Raw genomic sequence first — 20324 nt, 5'->3', positions numbered from 1 at the left:
CCTTTAAAGCAGGGGTGAGCAATTACAAATGTTTTATAGTCAACTGCCTCAGGCAAAAAAAATTGTTCAAATGAGATCCACCTCAACTCTTCAAACAGCTCGCTCTACAATAATAGTTTTATAATCATAATGTTTGTGTTTGCTCTATGTTGTTGGGCTAGGAATGTCAAGGCATCACCCCGGACCCGACATGTCCAACTTCTACTCACTGTCCCCTGGAGGAGTCGGACAGATCACACCGCCGCTGGGATGGTGAGTTGAGGCTTCATAATGCTGCAGAGTAGAGCAGGGATTCTCAAACTGTGGTACGCATGCCAGTAGTGGTACGCATGCCAGGGGCTCCATGTAGTGGTACGCATGCCAGTAGTGGTACGCATGCCAGTAGTGGTACGCATGCCAGTAGTGGTACGCATGCCAGTAGTGGTACGCATGCCAGGGGCTCCATGTAGTGGTACGCATGCCAGTAGTGGTACGCATGCCAGTAGTGGTACGCATGTCAGGGGCTCCATGTAGTGGTACGCATGCCAGGGGCTCCATGTAGTGGTACGCATGCCAGTAGTGGTTCGCGGGGCTCCATCTAGTGGTACGCCAAAGAATCACTTAAGTAATTAGTGTTTTTTATTGAAATATTCAAACACGGTTTTACTGTTCAAACTGTGTGTAATGTCACAGTGGCCAAATATATGAAGTATACTTGTTAAATACTGTAAAACGTCTGCCTGTATTGTAATGTTGCTCGTTGTGCTGGTAAGTGTTTTCTGAGGTGGTACTTGGGAACCACTGGCGTAGAGACTTCTTCAAATGGGGCTGTGACTTGCAGCTCTCTGCCTAAATTCTCGGTGTAGTGTTTCCCTGAGAGTGAGCAACTCCAGCTAGCTATTTAGCTTCCTTTCTACTAGTACTGTAGTGAATAATCACAATATACTGTATTATATCAATCACATAGGTGCTCATATTTGCACGTTTCTTCCGTGTGAGGCATTTTCAATTTGCTCCATTGTTGATATTGTTATGGCGGATTTAAAAATGGCGCTTTCGCAAGCCGAGGAAAACAGGAATATTTTGATTTACGAATGTAATTGTTTTTTAAACAGGGTTTGTAAAATATAAATGTTTATATATTGCAGCAAGTTGCTGTAATGAGAAACAATGTAAATGTGTAATGGCTACATTTGCACCCACCTGCACAAATGTACTTCAAAATGTAACAATCAAAATAGATATGACTCTCCCATATATAATATGCATTAGTTTGACCATTTAAAATAGCATAAAAATGCCCCAAAAACTTGGAAAAACGCGATTCATAGCGTTACTTTTTGGTGTAACCATCATGAGCGTTCTGTTCAGGTATATTTCTTTTATATTTTGATAAACCATCATATTTATGTATTACTACATTTAAATAGGGATTGATCAATCTTTAAGCTGTGTGTATTTGATTTCACTTTGCTTTTGACATCTTATTTAGAATTGTAGTTGAAACTTTTACAAGCTTGTGTTGCGCTCATGATGGCGTAACCAAACTAGATTATTTTGAATATTTATTCCCTTTTTTACATTTAGTATATTTAAATATTCATTTATAAACAGTGAATACATTTCAAATATCAATAAAATGCAATTGCCTTCATCTTATAGGGTAATGTTTAGTTACACCAAGTCATGAGCGTAACACTAAGCTTCATCACTTTGACTTGTAATATCTCGAATTCTGCTGGTGTTTGATGCTTTTTTCTTTTTGGAACATGTACTATACATATAATACAATAAAGTCTATTATGTTTATAGCAATACTTTAATTTTGCCTTTGAAAGTAACACTCCAATGTCCATTAGTGGAGCTGTACACAAATATGAACAATGGGTTTCAGCCTCAAAAAAAGTCCACATTTTAGTTCAAGTTTGTACACTTTGAACATGTACACAATGTAAAGCGTTATACAATACTATATCAAACAACCATAACAAGGAGGTTTCTATTTGATAACAAAGCCAAAACAAGTCATTGTTAATTGCAGCCGCACACACAGTCACTAGCGCTGTAGTGCACTCAGTTTGAAATCACAAAACTCCTCAACTTTAACACCCACGTCGCTACAATGAGTAGGAATAACAAATACATCTACATTACCTTGCCGGTTAATCTTCTTGGTGTGCAGCAGAAGAAAGGGGGATGATGTGCATACTTCCTGAATGTGCCAAACTACACATCGCTTGTCCATTGCTTTTATTGGACCCATACTGAGCTAGCAAAACTACAACAATGCTGTAAAAAGGCTAAAAAACACTTAAAAGCACACAAAGTGTGCTGACTGAGATCCGCCCTCAATGGATGTGATGCTGTACTGCGAGGCATTTAAAGGGTGGATGAAACATTCGTACACTGAGACAAGGTTTGTACAACAAAGCTTTTTTTTCTGCCCGTGATTCGTAAGTGGAAAGGTTTGTACGATCAGGGGCTGGTAAATAGAGACTCTATACTCAATCCCAGCTCTGCGTAGCAGCTGACACGATATTCTTGCAAGTGTTTTAGTTCTGCCAGAGGGTTTAGAGTAGCGAGTCATTTGAGCAATGACTTTAAAAAGCTAGATGCTGCAACTCAACAAGGTGTTTGTGTTGCAGGTTCTCCCACCACATGGTCCCCGGACCACCAGGTCCTCACGCCACAGGGATCCCCCACCCAGCCATCGTCAACCCCCAGGTCAAACACGAACCCCTGCACGAAACGGACATCATGCACATGTGAGTGCTGCAAACACAAAACACTCTTTGACTAGCTTTCAGGTCATTGGATAGCACAGTAACAAAAGTCCAGCCTTTGAAGTGAGCCAGCGCTGCTAACATGGCCTCAAGGATGGTGGTGAACTGCCTCCTTCCCTCAGCCAGCCACCATACTGGACCTAGACGATAGCACCACATGCCTAATAACGCCCTGAAGTAGCCATGGCTGATATTCATCGCTTTTTACTAAGTTTTTGGAGTGCAGCTGCTCAGACACTTTACAGTATTTGCTTGTTGAGTTGCCGAAAGTTTGCTAGTTTTTGCAGGTCAAGGATTTTGCCAATCATGTGGGTTTGGACCACTTGTGTAGTGGGAAGTCAGTACTTTAGAACTCCTGGTACTTAGGTTCCGTATGCGCAAGTGGAATTGTGAATTTCCTTACAAAGCAACTTGTAATTAAATGAGATATAATGAATGGTGTACAGTGCATCTGGAAAGTATTCACAGCGCATCACTTCTTCCACATTTTGTTGTGTTGCAGCATTTTTCCAAAATGGAATAGTCTTTTTTTTTTTTTAATTCAACAGACAATACCTCATATTGACAATTTTTTTGGATTTTTTATTTAGCAAAGTTTTTTAAAAAATATATAAAAAAATCACATGTACAAACTTTGTACACTGCAAAAAGTGAAATCTAAGTAAGATGAAATATGTCAAGTAAGGGTGATATTTGCTTATTTTCTGTCTGATAAGATCATTCTTCTCACTAAGCAGATTTTATGTGAGAGTGTTTTACTTGTTTTAAGTGTTTTGCTCCTAAATGATGTCAGTAAGATATTACAGCTTGTTGCTGAGATTTGATGAGCTATATTGAGTAAAACATGCTTGAAACTAGAATATCAACTGTTGTGTCATCAACACTCACAAGTAGAAAACTACTTTTTTAAAGTCATCATTTCTTATTTCAAGCACGAAAAAAAAAATCATGATTTTGACACAATTGTGTCTCATAATTAAAACAGATGACAGCCAAATGGACTTTGCTGTTTTATTTTCAATGAAACAAGAGAAAATATTTGCTCATATAGTAGTACACTTGTTATTAGTGAGAATATACTTATTTTAAGCTATTTTTGGGTTCATTGAGGTGAGCTAATTTGACTTGTTTTGGAAAGTCTTGACAAGCCAAATTTTGTTGTTCTATTGGCAGATAATTTTGCTTAGTTCAAATAAAATACCCCTCATTTTTGTATTTTTTATTCTTGTTTTCGAACACTGACTTTTTGAAGTGTACATAATAATAATTTACAGCTTTTTCTCAATACTTTGTTGATGCACTTTTGGCAGCAATTACAGCCTCATGTCTTTTTAAATGCGATGCCACAAGCTTGGCACATTTATATTTGGGCAATTTTGTCCTTTCCTCTTCGCAGCACCTCTCAAGCTGCGTCAGGTTGGATGGGTTTTTAACTAAGTATTGAGCAGATGCTGCAAATACTTATAGTATATAAAATTTTTTTTTTTTAGTTCTAATACATTTGCAAAAACATACAAAATAAACCTTTTCCCCATTGTCTTTATGTGGTTTTGTCTGTATGGGTCCAACAAAAATTAATTTATTCCATTTTGGAATGAGACCTTTTTGCTCAATATGTTGAAAAATATTCTTAAATGAAGTAAATGCTAGTGCCATTATCTTGACATAATGATATTACATTTCTTGAAAGCAGCAAACTTATACTAAAAACTAGTTTATTGTTCTTAATGGAAAGGCAACAAGGCAAGCGCTTGTTACTCTCGGGGTCTCCTAGCCGCTCAGGCAAATCATATGCTCTAAAAATGCATTTTTCCATGGATAACATGACATCATCACGCCAAGTGCGTGCTCTTTCAGTCAATTAGTGCACATATATACAGCCCGGACCCCGGACAAATTTTTTTAAATTATAATTTTGAAAAATTTATCTGAATGTGCATGAACTATTTCTGTTCAAAATAGTTAGAAATGTCACATGTTAAATGTTTAAATATTAACTGTCAGTTTACTGTACTGTGCCAACTGTACTACTATATGAGTACCTATTTTCTATTGTTTCATTGAAAATAAAACAGCATTTGGCTGTCATCTGTTTTAATTATGAGACACAATTGTGTCAAAGTCATGATTTTTTTTCATGCTTGAAATAAGAAATGATGACTTTAAAAAAGTAGTTTTCTACTTGTGAGTGTTGATGACACAACAGTTGATATTCTAGTTTCAAGCATGTTTTACTCAATATAGCTCATCAAATCTCAGCAACAAGCTGTAATATCTTACTGACATCATTTAGGAGCAAAACACTTCAAACAAGTAAAACACTCTAACATCAAATCTGCTTAGTGAGAAGAATGATCTTATCAGACAGAAAATAAGCAAATATCACCCTTATTTGACATATTTCATCTTACTTAGATGTCAGTGTTTGCAGTGCACTTTTGCCCCTGATGTTGCACAACAATAATTGTCCAATGATTCCTCCCGTGGTTGTTTCCCCTCACGTGTGCATGTGTCTGTGGCCCTGCAGGAAGCCTCCACACGAACAGAGAAAGGAGCAGGAGCCCAAAAGACCGCACATCAAGAAGCCGCTAAACGCCTTCATGCTTTACATGAAAGAGATGCGCGCCAACGTGGTCGCTGAGTGCACGCTGAAAGAGAGCGCCGCTATCAATCAGATCCTGGGACGGCGGGTAGGTCGCCATTTTCTTTTCGTTTTGGAGCTCGTCTTTTGAGCCAAAGCGACACCAGAGTTTATGGTCTTGTTCCTTCCCGTGGTGGCCTGGCTGCCCGTCTAACAGACATCCAATTGAAATTGGCCAGATGAAAACATGTTGTGATAATAGCACCCGTGTTTGGATATCAAGTCCAAGTCAGTCTTATGTGTGGTAATTAGGGGTGTAACGGTACCGTATTTTACGCACTGTAAGGCGCACCTTCAATGAATGGCATATTTCAAAACTTTGTTCATATATAAGACACAACGGATTATAAGGCGCACCTTCAATGAATGGCATATTTCAAAACTTTGTTCATATATAAGGCGCAACGGATTATAAGGCGCACCTATGCATCCATTAGATGGTGCTGCGCTACAGGGAATGTCAACAAAACAGTCAGATAGGTCAGTCCAACTTCATTAATAGATTACAAAGCAGCGTTCTGACAACTCCGTTCACTCCCAAAATGAATAAACAGCTGTTTTATTATTTCCCCCGAGGTAAAGTCGGTGACGTGGTGTTTTGTTTTATCTTTTAACAACAGCAAGGTATAACATGTAGTGCAACATTTATATCACATAGTGGAGGGGAACTTTTCCCTCATTCAATAAACAGGTAAAAAACAGTGATACTGTTACAGTAAATCAAACGTTAGTGCAATCACAATATAGTGACACTCCAAATAGTGCAGAGCAATAACAATATATCAATAACTCAACGTTGCTCAAACGTTAATGTCACACAACACAACACACAAAATAAACATGTAAAGCTCACTTTATGAACTTATTCCTCATCCACAAATCCCTCCAATTCTTCTTTTCCAGTGTCCAAATTAAACAGTGTTCCCTCGGAAACTCTGTTTAGTCTTCTTTACCTGGCGCAGGTCATCATGTTGCTTCCTCCACTTCCGCACCATTGATTCGGTAATGTGAAATTGTCTCGCTGCTGCTCTATTCCCGTGTTCTACTGCGTGACTGATCGCCTTGACTTTAAACTCGGCCTCGTAAGCGTGTCTCTTGATAGGAGACATTTTGGAGTCTTTACATAAAGACCGTAGTTTACACAACTACGGTGAGCAGCCGCCAACTTCATTTTCATTAAGCAGCCGTAGAAGGGGGAAAAGGAAGTCGGCGTATTTACCGTAGTTGCGAGACCTGTTGTGGCTCAATATTGCTCCATATATAAGGCGCACCAGATTATAAGGCGCACTGTCAGCTTCTGAGGAAATTGGAGGTTTTTAGGTGCGCCTTGTAGTGCGGAAAATACGGTATTTGTATTGAACCGTTTCGGTACGGGGGTTCCGGTTCGGTTCGCAGGTGTACCGAAGGAGTTTCCACACGGACATATTAAGTAGCATAACGCACGTTGTGTAAACAATGCACACTTAGGCACAACACACGGCATGCTAGCAGCTAACGGGCTAGGATAGACTGACCATACGTCCTCTTTTCACCGGACATGTCCTCTTTTGCGGAGCTGTCAGGGCGGAGTTTCTTAAATGCCTCAAATGTCCGGCATTTGGAGTTAGGGTTGCGTGTATTTTCAATGTACGTTCAGGGTTAAGAAGGGGTTAAAAACAAAACAAACAGCAGCATTGGTGAGGGAGGGGCAGAGACAGAGAGAGAGAGTTATGATAAACACGCATGCGTCGCCAGGCTCTGCTTTTTATCCATAGATTTATCACATTTAATTTTTTATTATCTATAGCAGGTGTGTCAAAAGTGTGCCCCGGAGGCCATTTGCGGCCCACAGCTAATGTTTTAAAGGCTCATTCTAAAAATACTATTCAAATAAACAAAAACATAACAAAAGTGAAATAAAAAGGCTTAAAGGTTAAATGTCATTTAGAAAAAGTTGCAATGTTGACTAATAAAACAAAGCTGTTTTTTTTTTTCTTTCAAACTGTCATTGCTCAAAACATAATATTGAATCAAAATCAATGTTATTATGAATTATTGACCTATCCAAGGTTCCCATTACTTCACATCAAATATTACAGTAAGAAAAATATTTTTGGTGGAAGATTTTGCAAATTTGGTCAATAAATAACCCAAAATGTATATTTTGTTGTTTTCTTACTGTACCGAAAATGAACTGAACCGTGACCTCTAAACCGAGGTACGTACCGAAGCGGAATTGTTGTGTAGCGTTACACCCCTAGTGATAATCTTTTCATCATGTTTGTGTGCACCAAGACGTCTTGTAAGAAAGTGACACATGTCCAATGTCTCCTGTGCTGTAAAACAGTGGCACGCCTTATCTCGGGAAGAGCAAGCTAAGTATTATGAGTTAGCCCGCAAGGAGCGGCAGCTCCACATGCAGCTCTACCCTGGCTGGTCTGCTCGAGACAACTATGTAAGTACCAACAGTACAGATCTGCAGCGGTGCGTGTGCAGGTGTGTGTGTGTGTGTGTGAGACTAGTTCTTTCAAAAAGCCTCACAATACTCACACAATAGTCCTCTCTGCATGCTTAATGGCCTCCATTTGGGGGACTCTTTGTTTCTGCCTAATGTGTAATTCATGTGGTCCATGCTGTCATATCCACATAGAGATAGATTGTAGCATCATTTCTTTGTATCACCCTGCTAATGATTACAGCAGTGTTTGATGTGTTCTTTTTAATAGCAAAGGAACTGTTTGCTGCATTGTACGTTCATCCGCAGAAACCTGCAGCTGCCTGCTTTGTCTTTCCATGTGGGCCACATGTAGCATAGCATAGTGATGCCATGTGTGTGTGTGTGTGTGTGTGAGACATTTCTGCGACAGAGTGAGCACCAGCTTTTATTAAAAGTGTGGCTCCGGCACTCACGTTCACTCCACCACCAAAAAGTGCTTTGTGGTGTTTATCTGCCTCCCCTCGGACATCCACGCCATCCCTCCCTCTTCCTGCCTCCACCTGCTCCCGCCGCCAGAGAAATGTCTCGCTGAGAGGAAGACGCTATCGCAGCCACGTTTCCTCTTTCATTCTTCCAATTAAAAGCTGCTTTATTTAGTTATTGTTTTTACCCCCAATGAATTCTGAGGACAAAGTGTTCCCTTAGGAAACAGCAGGAATCTAAATAATCACTTCCAGAGCCACGATAAACATTGATCAACTTTTACAGCAAAGTCACACTTTACAAGGGTAAAAATACCTGCTATAAACTATAAATAAATACAACTTCTGACCCCCTAATAACTGAAATATAGCAGTTAAGGAAGGCCAGCTGATGGCCAGGGCTGACGACACTGCAAACACTGACATCTAAGTAAGATGAAATATGTCAAAAAAGGGTGATATTTGCTTATTTTCTGTCTGATAAGATCATTCTTCTCACTAAGCAGATTTGATGTTAGAGTGTTTTACTTGTTTGAAGTGTTTTGCTCCTAAATGATGTCAGTAAGATATTACAGCTTGTTGCTGAGATTTGATGAGCTATATTGAGTAAAACATGCTTGAAACTAGAATATCAACTGTTGTGTCATCAACACTCACAAGTAGAAAACTACTTTTTTAAAGTCATCAATTCTTATTTCAAGCATGAAAAAAAAAAATCATGACTTTGACACAATTGTGTGTCATAATTAAAACAGATGACAGCCAAATACTGTTTTATTTCCAATGAAACAATAGAAAATAGGTACTCATATAGTAGTACAGTTGGCACAGTACAGTAAACTGACAGTTAATATTTAAACATTTAACATGTGACATTTCTAACTATTTTGAACAGAAATACTTCATGCACATTCAGATAAATTCTTCAAAATTACAATTAAAAATTTTTTGGCCGGGAGCCGGGCTGTATATATGCACACTAATTGACTAATTGGCATTTGGCGCGATGATGTCATGTTATCCATGGAAAAATGCATTTTTAGACAATATGATTTGCCTGAGCGGCTAGGAGACCCCGAGAGTAACAAGCGCTTGCCTTGTTGCCTTTCCATTAAGAACAATAAACTAGTTTTTAGTATAAGTTTGCTGCTTTCAAGAAATGTAATGCCGAGCGCATATCATTATGTCAAGATAATGGCACTAGCATTTACTTCATTTAAGAATATTTTTCAACATATTGAGAAAAAAGGTTTAAATTTTTTTTTCTAGTAAGAAAAGTGCACTTGTTATTAGTGAGAATATACTTATTTTAAGCTATTTTGGGGTTCATTGAGGTTAGCTAATTTTACTTGTTTTGGAAATTGTTGAAAAAGCCAAATGTTCTTGTTCTATTGGCAGATAATTTTGCTTAGTTCAAATAAAATACCCCTCATTTTTGTATTTTTTTTTTTCTTGTTTTTGAACACCTGTCAAAATCAGGATTTTTTTTTTTTTTATGCTTGAAATAAGAAATGATGACTTTAAAAAAGTAGTTTTCTACTTGTGAGTGTTGATGACACAACAGTTGATATTCTAGTTTCAAGCATGTTTTACTCAATATAGCTCATCAAATCTCAGCAACAAGCTGTAATATCTTACTGACATCATTTAGGAGCAAAACACTTCAAACAAGTAAAACACTCTAACATCAAATCTGCTTAGTGAGAAGAATGATCTTATCAGACAGAAAATAAGCAAATATCACCCTTATTTGAGATATTTCATCTTACTTAGATTTCACTTTTTGCAGGGAAAAGTATTCATCCAAAAAAGTGTTTTTATGCTCTACAGTAGACATTTATGTTGTCAAAGTTACAGAGGTTTTTTTTAGCGAAAAAGCTAGTCAAAGATATGACAGCATTCTCGTGTTTTTAAGAATCTGCTGCAAAAATGTGAGTCTCTTACATGTTTTCTTTTTAACTGAACCCGCAGGCCACCAGTTGAATAGCCCACGTAATGAAATAGAGTGCACCTAAAATGGAACCTTGAGGAACACCACTAGTATAACTAAATAAATTGAACAAAGGACCATTTTACATGCTTGAAATAAGAAAGTATTACTTTAAGAAAGTAGTTTTTATACTTGTGAGTGTTGATGACACAGCTTTGCAACAGTTGATATTCTAGTTTCAAGCATGTTTTACTCAATATAGCTCATCAAATCTCAGCAACAAGCTGTAATATCTTACTGACATCATTTAGGAGCAAAACACTTCAAACAAGTAAAACACTCTAACATCAAATCTGCTTAGTGAGAAGAATGATCTTATCAGACAGAAAATAAGCAAATATCACCCTTATTTGACATATTTCATCTTACTTAGATTGCAGTTTTTGCAGGGTGACATCTGTGCTTCAGATGCAAACTTGTCAAGTTGTTCCACCTCCGTGGATTCGTGCGACTTTAGAAGCATACTTTTCCGGAACCTTCTGTTCAAAGTCCACCTTGAAGCTTCCACTATACATGAGCGTGTGAGCTCATGGTAAGAAGCATCTCTGTGTTTGCTGTGTGCTGCAGATTAACTCCTGAATAAGTGGATTAGCAGACTTTGCAGCAGGAAACCAAAGTGCTCATTTTTTACTACAGCCACTATGCCAGCGCCTGCTATCTATACCTACATATATATATATATGTATATTCTCCCTCCTTGAAACCCCTGGGGGGGTTTATAGTAAGCCATAAATCCTGGCAAGCTCCTCTCCGCAAAGCAAAGAGGAGCTCTTGGTCGTCATTGAGCTTAATTAGAGTGAGCATTTTAATTGCGCTCTATGCTAATATGTCATTAAAAGAGGGTGACTTCAAAGGACGCAAAGTGGTCAAGATGACAGGGCCCAGGTTCACAATGTGGACAAAAGTCTTGGGACATCTTAGGTAGGCCTACTGTATTCAAGTTTTTCAATCATTTTCACAATAGTGCCCAAAATCTAGCCTTGAAGCTGTCATTTTATTTGTAAAAGTGCTTTTAATAAGCCCGACTGGGATCAAACACACCTTATTTGGATGTCTGCAGCTTTAAGGTACCAGTAGAGTGGAAAAACAACTTGCCTCTATTATCATATATGTCTGTTTTATGACAGCCAAAGTTTGCGAGTAAAGAGATATGATCTAAATAGTATCAATCTCACGGAGATTCCTGATACATTTAGAGGAAGCCAACTAGAGATCCTTTCCCCATTAATGACAATGCTAATCAAGCAGACTTTGTGAGAGCCAACAACAGTTTCTTTGATGATCCACAACCTTATATTTTTGTACCCGAACACAGGGAGGATGAGCAATAAGTTTTAAAAGCCGAGGAGGAAACGGATGCAGCTTTATTGAAACATTTTAGCATCGCATCAGCAGCATTGCTAGGTGCTTAACATACAAACTAACTAGGGATGGCCGATAATATCGGACTGCCGATATTATCGGACGATAAATGCTTTAAAATGTAATTATCGGTATCGGTTTCAAAATTACCGGTATCAGTTTCAAAAAGTAAAGTTTATGACTTTTTAAAAGGCTGCAGTGTACACGGACGTAGGGAGAAGTACAATAAACCTTAAAGGTACTTCCTTGGCGTGCCGGCACAATCACATCATATCTACGGCTTTTACACACACACAAAGGAATGCAAGGCATATTTGGTCAACAGCCATACAGGTCACACTGAGGGTGACCGTATAAACAAGTTTAATAACACTGTTACAAATATGCGCCACACTGTGAACCCACACCAAACAAGAATGACAAACACATTTCGGGAGAACATCCGCACCTTAACACAACAGTACAAATACCCAGAACCCCTTGCAGCACTAACTCTTCCGGGACGCTACAATGTAAACCCCCCTGCTACCCTCTACCCCCACCCACCTCAACCTCCTCATAGTCTCTCTCAGGGAGAGCATGTCCCAAATTCCAAGCTGCTGTTTGGATAGATAGATAGATAGATAGATAGATAGATAGATAGATAGATAGATAGATAGATAGATAGATAGATAGATAGATAGATAGATAGATAGATAGATAGATAGATAGATAGTACTTTATTGATTCCTTCAGGAGAGTTCCCTCAGGAAAATTTAAATTCCAGCAGCAGTGTACAGAATTGAGATGGAATTTAAAAAGTAAATAATGGGGGTACAAATGGAAACAGAATAGATAAACATTACAATAAGAATAAAAATAAAAAGCAACAATGAGAATAAAAATATAACAGTAAAATAAGAATATAACAAGTCAGTAGTGACCATGTTATGAAAAAGTATTGCACTGTTATTGTTTTGAGGCATGTTAAAAAAAATAATGCACTTTGTGACTTGAATAATAAATATGGCAGTGCCATGTTGGCACTTTTTTACATAACTGGAGTTGATTTATTTTGAAAAACCTTGTTACGTTGTTTAATGCATCCAGCGGGGCATCACAACTAAATTAGGCATAATAATGTGTCATTATCAGACATCTCTAACTAAAAGTCAACTTGTGTTTCCACTCTACTAGTACTTTTTTTTGGACATACTGTATACAGTCCAGAAATACAATATAAACTATTTGTTTTTCTCCCCCAAACACTCGACTGGTACTTTAATGAATCTGACCACCAATTGATTAACGTGGACCCCGACTTAAACAAGTGGAACAACTTATTGGGGTGTTACCATTTAGTGGTCAATTGTACGCAATATGTACTGTACTAATACAAGTTGCAATCAATGAAAAACCCCTAGCACAGCATTGTGTGTGCCACTAGCACAGCATTGTGTGTGCCACTAGCACAGCATTGTGTGTGCCACTAGCACAGCATTGTGTGTGCCACTAGCACAGCATTGTGTGTGCCACTAGCACAGCATTGTGTGTGCCACTAGCACAGCATTGTGTGTGTCAGTAACCACTAGCACAGCATTGTGTGTGCCACTAGCACAGCATTGTGTGTGCCACTAGCACAGCATTGTGTGTGCCACTAGCACAGCATTGTGTGTGCCAGTAACCACTAGCACAGCATTGTGTGTGCCACTAGCACAGCATTGTGTGTGCCACTAGCACAGCATTGTGTGTGCCAGTAACCACTAGCACAGCATTGTGTGTGCCACTAGCACAGCATTGTGTGTGCCACTAGCACAGCATTGTGTGTGCCACTGGCACAGCATTGTGTGTGCCACTAGCACAGCATTGTGTGTGCCACTAGCACAGCATTGTGTGTGCCACTAGCACAGCATTGTGTGTGCCACTAGCACAGCATTGTGTGTGCCACTAGCACAGCATTGTGTGTGCCACTAGCACAGCATTGTGTGTGCCACTAGCACAGCATTGTGTGTGCCACTAGCACAGCATTGTGTGTGCCACTAGCACAGCATTGTGTGTGCCACTAGCACAGCATTGTGTGTGCCACTGGCATGTTTGGATGAGTTTGGTGTGGACGAACTTGAACAAAGATTGTCAGCCAGTAGAAAATTCCTCCAAAAGTTTTCTTTCCCGGAAAGATTGTGTCATGGCCAAGTGTCCCCATATTTATGTCTGCTTGGTATCTCACATTGAGACTTCCTCTCAGCGTTGGCACTTGGCGGCGAGTTCCCGGAGTGCGGGGGCGTGTCGGTGTGATGTCCAGCAGGGGATGAGTGAACATGGCAGTCAGCAGCAGGATATCAGGGTGGTCTAGTGAGCGTGAGTGCTGGAGCCACACTTTATGCGTTCCTCTGTATATTTCTTAGGGAAAGAAGAAGAAGCGGAAGCGGGAGAAGATGCAGGAGTCGGCCACGGGTGAGTTCATGCAGCTTTTCTCAGAACCAAGAAGTACAATTAGACTTCCTTGTTGTGTCCGCTCTCCCTCTCTTCCCCATCTTATTTCAACACATATACACATACATATATACATACATATATACATACATATATACATATACATACATATATACATACATATATACATACATATATACATATACATACATATATACATACATATATGCATACATATATACATACATATATACATACATATATACATACATCTATGCATACATATATACATACATATATACATACATATATACATACATCTATGCATACATATATACATACATATATATATGTGTGTGTTACACCTACTTTTGGGATTAGTGTGTCCATTGTTTTGCTGCTGTAAGCTTTGCACAGTTTGTTTGCCTGCTTGCTCTACATTAGTGCTGGCCTCAAGCCTCCTGGTCCACAAGTCTGCCTCTAGTCCATGGACAACAACATCTTACGTCACATGTGTAGTTGTCTCGTGCAGTGGAACCTCCAAAAGACGCCCGCAGTCTCTCCTGGGAAGCTGCTCCACTTACGCTTCTCCCCCCTGAAAGTCATTTGTAATTGAAATGATGTGTTCCATAGTCAAACTGACAACTTCACATGTTTTAAATACGCTTTTTAACTATTATGAGTATGAAATCAACGCAGCTTTCTGATCATTTCCGTTCTTTATTATTACTGTCAACTTATTTATTGTACTGAGCAGCCAGGACCTACATCAGGCCTGGGCAATTGTTTTGACTCGGGGGCCACATTTAGAGGAACAAATGTGTCTGGGGGCCAGTATATCTGATTTTAGGAACACTAATACAAAACCTCACAATAATGTCTGATTGAATGCTAAAAACGTTATGACAGACCGCCTTAAAAAACTTAATGGAATTTCACATTTTTCTATGAAGGATAAAACACTGAATATTGACAGAATAAGAACGTCACACCCGCTTTCCATCCACATATTTTACAATCAAGTGAAACGCAACAAAAATGCAACAAACAGTGAAATATGAACGTGAAGGGTACAAAATAAAGCCACCTACAATCTGATATTTGCTGAATTTCCCCCAGGGATCAATAAAGTACTTTCTATTCTATTTTATATATCACTAAGCTTTAGAACTTTTATTGTGAAAATCTCCTTCCACGTCTGTGGAAACGCTTCCCGCCCCGCCCACACTGCTTGGTGCCTCGTCTGAGCTGCTGTGACCTAGATTACCATAGTAACTAATTACATGACCATAGTAACTAATTACATGACCATAGTAACTAATTACATGACCATAGTAACTAATTAGATGACCATATTAACTAATTACATGACCATAGTAACTAATTACATGACCATAGTAACTAATTACATGACCATAGTAACTAATTAGATGATCATAGTAACTAATTACATGACCATAGTAACTAATTAGATGACCATAGTAACTAATTAGATGACCATAGTAACTAATTAGATGATCATAGTAACTAATTACATGACCATAGTAACTAATTACATGACCATAGTAACTAATTAGATGACCATAGTAACTAATTACATGACCATAGTAACTAATTAGATGATCATAGTAACTAATTACATGACCATAGTAACTAATTAGATGACCATAGTAACTAATTAGATGACCATAGTAACTAATTACATGACCATAGTAACTAATTACATGACCATAGTAACTAATTAGATGACCATAGTAACTAATTACATGACCATAGTAACTAATTAGATGACCATAGTAACTAATTAGATGACCATAGTAACTAATTAGATGGCCATAGTAACTAATTACATGACCATAGTAACTAATTACATGACCATAGTAACTAATTAGATGACCATAGTAACTAATTAGATGACCATAGTAACTAATTACATGACCATAGTAACTAATTACATGACCATAGTAACTAATTAGATGACCATAGTAACTAATTAGATGACCATAGTAACTAATTACATGACCATAGTAACTAGTATATCAAGCAGATTCCAAGCATGTAAAGACTTAGTATAGTTGAAGACTTGCGGTCATTATAAAAGATGAGTGCACATCATAATGGCAGCTACACTTTACATCTTAGAGATATAAATAAATGATTTGGGAATGTCAGGCAGGCCAGATTGAAAAGCTTGATGGGCCGCATGTGGCCCCCGGGCCTTCATTTACCCAGGCAGGTAAACTGCATGCATAATTTGCTCGCAAAGTTTCTAATAAGTATTGTTACTTGTTAATTGTGTATGATAGTACAGAATTGACCATAAAACCAGATTAGTATGATTGTTATTACTATTGTTATTTGCTACGCCCACTAATTAATAATGCGAACAAAAGACTTCCAATAAGCCACAAAGTTAGTAATACAGCCACAAAGTTAGTAATACAGCCACAAAGTTAGTAATACAGCCACAAAGTTAGTAATACAGCCACAAAGTTAGTAATACAGCTTTGTGTAATAAAGTGATGGCACATAAGTCAAAAGTTGTACTGTGAACATTTTAGACCAGTGGTGTCCAAATGTTTTCCACTTAGGGAACATTGACAAATCAAAGGATTCAGGGGACATTTTGATATTTTTCATTTTAAAAACCAATACAATACATAGAATGTTTTACAAGAAAAAAAACAGCCTGCATTTCACTATTATGTTATTCACATCAACATCTCAACTTTTTCTTGTCACATTACACCCGTTTGCTATTTTATACCCATTTGCACTTTCAGCAGCCATGTTGTAGATACACTTTCTAATGCTATTATGTCTCAAAACTTCTGACTAGTATCCCTAGTACCCTATTTTTCAGAGTATAAGTCGCTCCGGAGTATAAGTCGCTCCGGCCGAAAATGCATAATAAAGAAGGAAAAAAACATATATAAGTCGCACTGGAGTATAAGTCACATTTTTTGGGGAAATGTATTTGATAAAAGCCAACAGCAAGAATAGACATTTGAAAGGCAATTTAAAATGTCTAAAGAATAGTGAACAACAGGCTGAATAAGTGTACGTTATATGAGGCATAAATAACCAACTGGTATGTTAACGTAACATATTATGGTAAGAGTCATTCAAATAACTATAACATATAGAACATGCTATACGTTTACCAAACAATCTGTCACTCCTAATGGCTAAATCCCATGAAATCTTATACGTCTAGTCTCTTACGTCAATGACATCAATAATATTATTGGATATTTTACGGCTAATGTGTTAATCATTTCACACATAAGTCGCTCCTGAGTATAAGTCGCACCAAACTACGAAAAAAACTGCGACTTATAGTCCGAAAAATACGGTACCCATTTACACTTTCGGCACCCATGTTTTAGATCAACTTTCTAATGCTATTGGAAGACATGTCTCAAAACTTCTGACGAGTATCCCTGGTATAAGGGATGTAACGATAAATGGTATTAATGATAATCGAGGTAATTGTTTTAAATGAAAACTAATAAGAAACAATAATAACTGCACTTTGATAAACCCACAGACTGACTGGCGCCTGCTTGCTAGCTTAAATGCCAACATGAAAACAAGAGTCAGTAACGTCTTCCCCGTTAAGAAACAACATACCGTATTTTTCGGACTATAAGTGGCAGTTTTTTTCATAGTTTGGCCGGGGGTGCGACTTATACTCAGGAGCGACTTATGTGTGAAATGATGAACACATTAGCGTAAAATATGAAATAATATTATTGATGTCATTGACGTAAGAGACTAGACGTATAAGATTTCATGGTATTTAGCGATTAGGAGTGACAGATTGTTTGGTAAACGTATAGCATGTTCTATATGTTATAGTTATTTGAATGACTCTTACCATAATATGTTACGTTAACATACCAGTTGGTTATTTATGCCTCATATAACGTACACTTATTCAGCCTGTTGTTCACTATTCTTTAGACATTTTAAATTGCCTTTCAAATGTCTATTCTTGCTGTTGGCTTTTATCAAATACATTTCCCCAAAAAATGCGACTTATACTCCAGTGTGACTTATATATGTTTTTGTCCTTCTTTATTATGCATTTTCGGCCGGAGCGACTTATACTCCGAAAATACGGTAAACCCTTGCTGGACTTAAGATAAAACTGTTGTTGAGTTTTGAGCATATAAATGACCTCCATTTAAGTAAAACATTTAAACAATAATGAGATTTGAGCTTTAATGCTGTGATCAATTCAAATTCAAAAGTGTTATTAAAGATCATTTAGCAGCACTTTTTTATGTAGTTATTTTTTGGTTTGTTTTCGTTATTTATTAGCTCACTAATTAATAGCCGATAAAAATATGTGTCAGACTGGTAAAGTGCGGGAAACAGAAAAGATCAAAGTTTTGGTTCGTTGTGTTTTTGACATGTTTGTGTTTACTTTGAGGGAGGGAGTATTTTCATGAAAATATTGTGTTCCAATTTGAAGTTGTTACAACTTTGGAGGTTCCACTGTAATGTCTGCTATTTGTAGTGCCGAAGGGACAGCTTTAAAGTGTTTACTGTCCGGAAAAAAATCCTTTTAAGTAAAAAATTCCGTTTTCTGCAGGTACAGGCCAGAGAATGAAAACGGCGTACATCTGAGACAAAAATGGTAAGACACGCCCCCTTCCTACTTCCACACTACAAGTGTCTTTAGAAAACACACACTAATCCTAAAATGGTCCATAGTCATTATGTGTGTGTGTGTGTGTGTGTGTGTGTGTGTGTGTGTGTGTGTGTGTGTGTGAGTGTGTGTGTGTGAGTGTGTGTGTGTGTGTGAGTGTGTGAGTGTGTGTGTGTGTGTGTGTGTGTGTGTGTGTGAGTGTGTGTGTGTGTGAGTGTGTGTGTGAGTGTGTGTGTGTGTGAGTGTACATTGCTGCGTATGTATGTATATGCATATGGTGTTGCTGCGTATGTATGTATATGCATATGGTGTTGCTGCGTATATGCATATGGTGTTGCTGCGTATATGCATATGGTGTTGCTGCGTATGTATGTATATGCATATGGTGTTGCTGCGTATATGCATATGGTGTTGCTGCGTATATGCATATGGTGTTGCTGCGTATGTATGTATATGCATATGGTGTTGCTGCGTATATGCATATGGTGTTGCTGCGTATATGCATATGGTGTTGCTGCGTATGTATGTATGTATATGCATATGGTGTTGCTGTGTATATGCATATGGTGTTGCTGCGTATATGCATATGGTATTGCTGCGTATATGCATATGGTGTTGCTGTGTATATGCATATGGTGTTGCTGCGTATATGCATATGGTGTTGCTGCGTATATGCATATGGTGTTGCTGTGTATATGCATATGGTGTTGCTGTGTGGATGGCAGGATTGTAATGAGCTGCTTACTAATATTTCCTGGTGTGTATTATGCCGCCACCACAAAAGGTGTGTCGTCAATGTATTGATTGAGATGATGTCAATCACCTGTGCCTAAAAAGGAGCATTATTTGGCAACTCTATGTGCACGTTTTCCTCCGCTTGTGAGAGGATTTTCTTCCTTTCATTTCCCCGTGTGTGCTAGCATCCTGTTATTCCACACCCTCTGAAAAAAGCCGCTCAGATGTGACAAATCTGCTCTTGTGTGAAAAAACGGCGGCACAATGGCGATCGATTCATGACCCGGTGGCTCCCGGAATTGTGCCGCTTTTCTTTTTGGCCACAGTTGTCTCTTCAAAGCACTTGATCTGTGATGGGATCATTAGCAGCACACAGCCGCAGTGGGATGGACACCCTGGCTGATTGTCAGTGACAGCCTTCAAGTAATATGCATAATAGCCACAACAATTTATGCAGAGCTGGATTGAGGTTAGCCACGTTTAGACGCCTCCTACAAAAAGACATCTTTCAATGAAGCCGTTTGTTTGTTTTCTTTGCAGCTCCTCTACCTCCACTTGAGAGTAAGGTCTGGTAATGAGGAGAATAGTTTGTAAATGAGTAGATATCTCTTGTTGATGCTAACCATCATACAAAGCTGTAACTTTCTTTGTAGCTCATTTCTCAGTTTTTATGTATCTCTGTTGTGCAATGCGGCTGTTATCATCAACAACTGGTGGGGGCAGCAATTGTTGTGCATGTGCCAGAGTGAGCATAACGTTGGCTTGGACTTTGTGTATTAATTAGGGGTGTAACGGTACGTGTATTTGTATTGAACCGGTTCGGTACGGGGGTTTCGGTTCGGTCATGTAGTCAGTGCTTAGCGTTTA

The 20324-nt window shown here is 38.4% G+C and overlaps 1 protein-coding gene across 3 annotated transcripts in view; it reads left to right on the top strand.

Moving 5' to 3' along the window:
* Positions 1-20324, top strand: part of LOC133639505 (lymphoid enhancer-binding factor 1-like) — a 238867-nt gene that overhangs the window by 195529 nt on the left and 23014 nt on the right. For all 3 annotated transcript variants that reach the window (XM_062032856.1, XM_062032855.1, XM_062032854.1), the window contains 6 exons: positions 162-252; positions 2625-2744; positions 5290-5452; positions 7730-7837; positions 14038-14086; positions 18666-18710. In XM_062032856.1, coding sequence (XP_061888840.1) covers positions 162-252; positions 2625-2744; positions 5290-5452; positions 7730-7837; positions 14038-14086; positions 18666-18700 — 566 coding nt within the window. In that variant the 3' untranslated portion in view covers positions 18701-18710. The remainder of the gene's footprint in view (positions 1-161; positions 253-2624; positions 2745-5289; positions 5453-7729; positions 7838-14037; positions 14087-18665; positions 18711-20324) is intronic.

This window comes from Entelurus aequoreus, linkage group LG22 (assembly GCF_033978785.1).
Source record: "Entelurus aequoreus isolate RoL-2023_Sb linkage group LG22, RoL_Eaeq_v1.1, whole genome shotgun sequence".
Classification (NCBI taxonomy): Eukaryota; Metazoa; Chordata; class Actinopteri; order Syngnathiformes; family Syngnathidae; genus Entelurus; species Entelurus aequoreus.
Note: the sequence above shows the minus strand (reverse complement) of the source record. Positions and strands in the feature narration are given on the sequence as shown.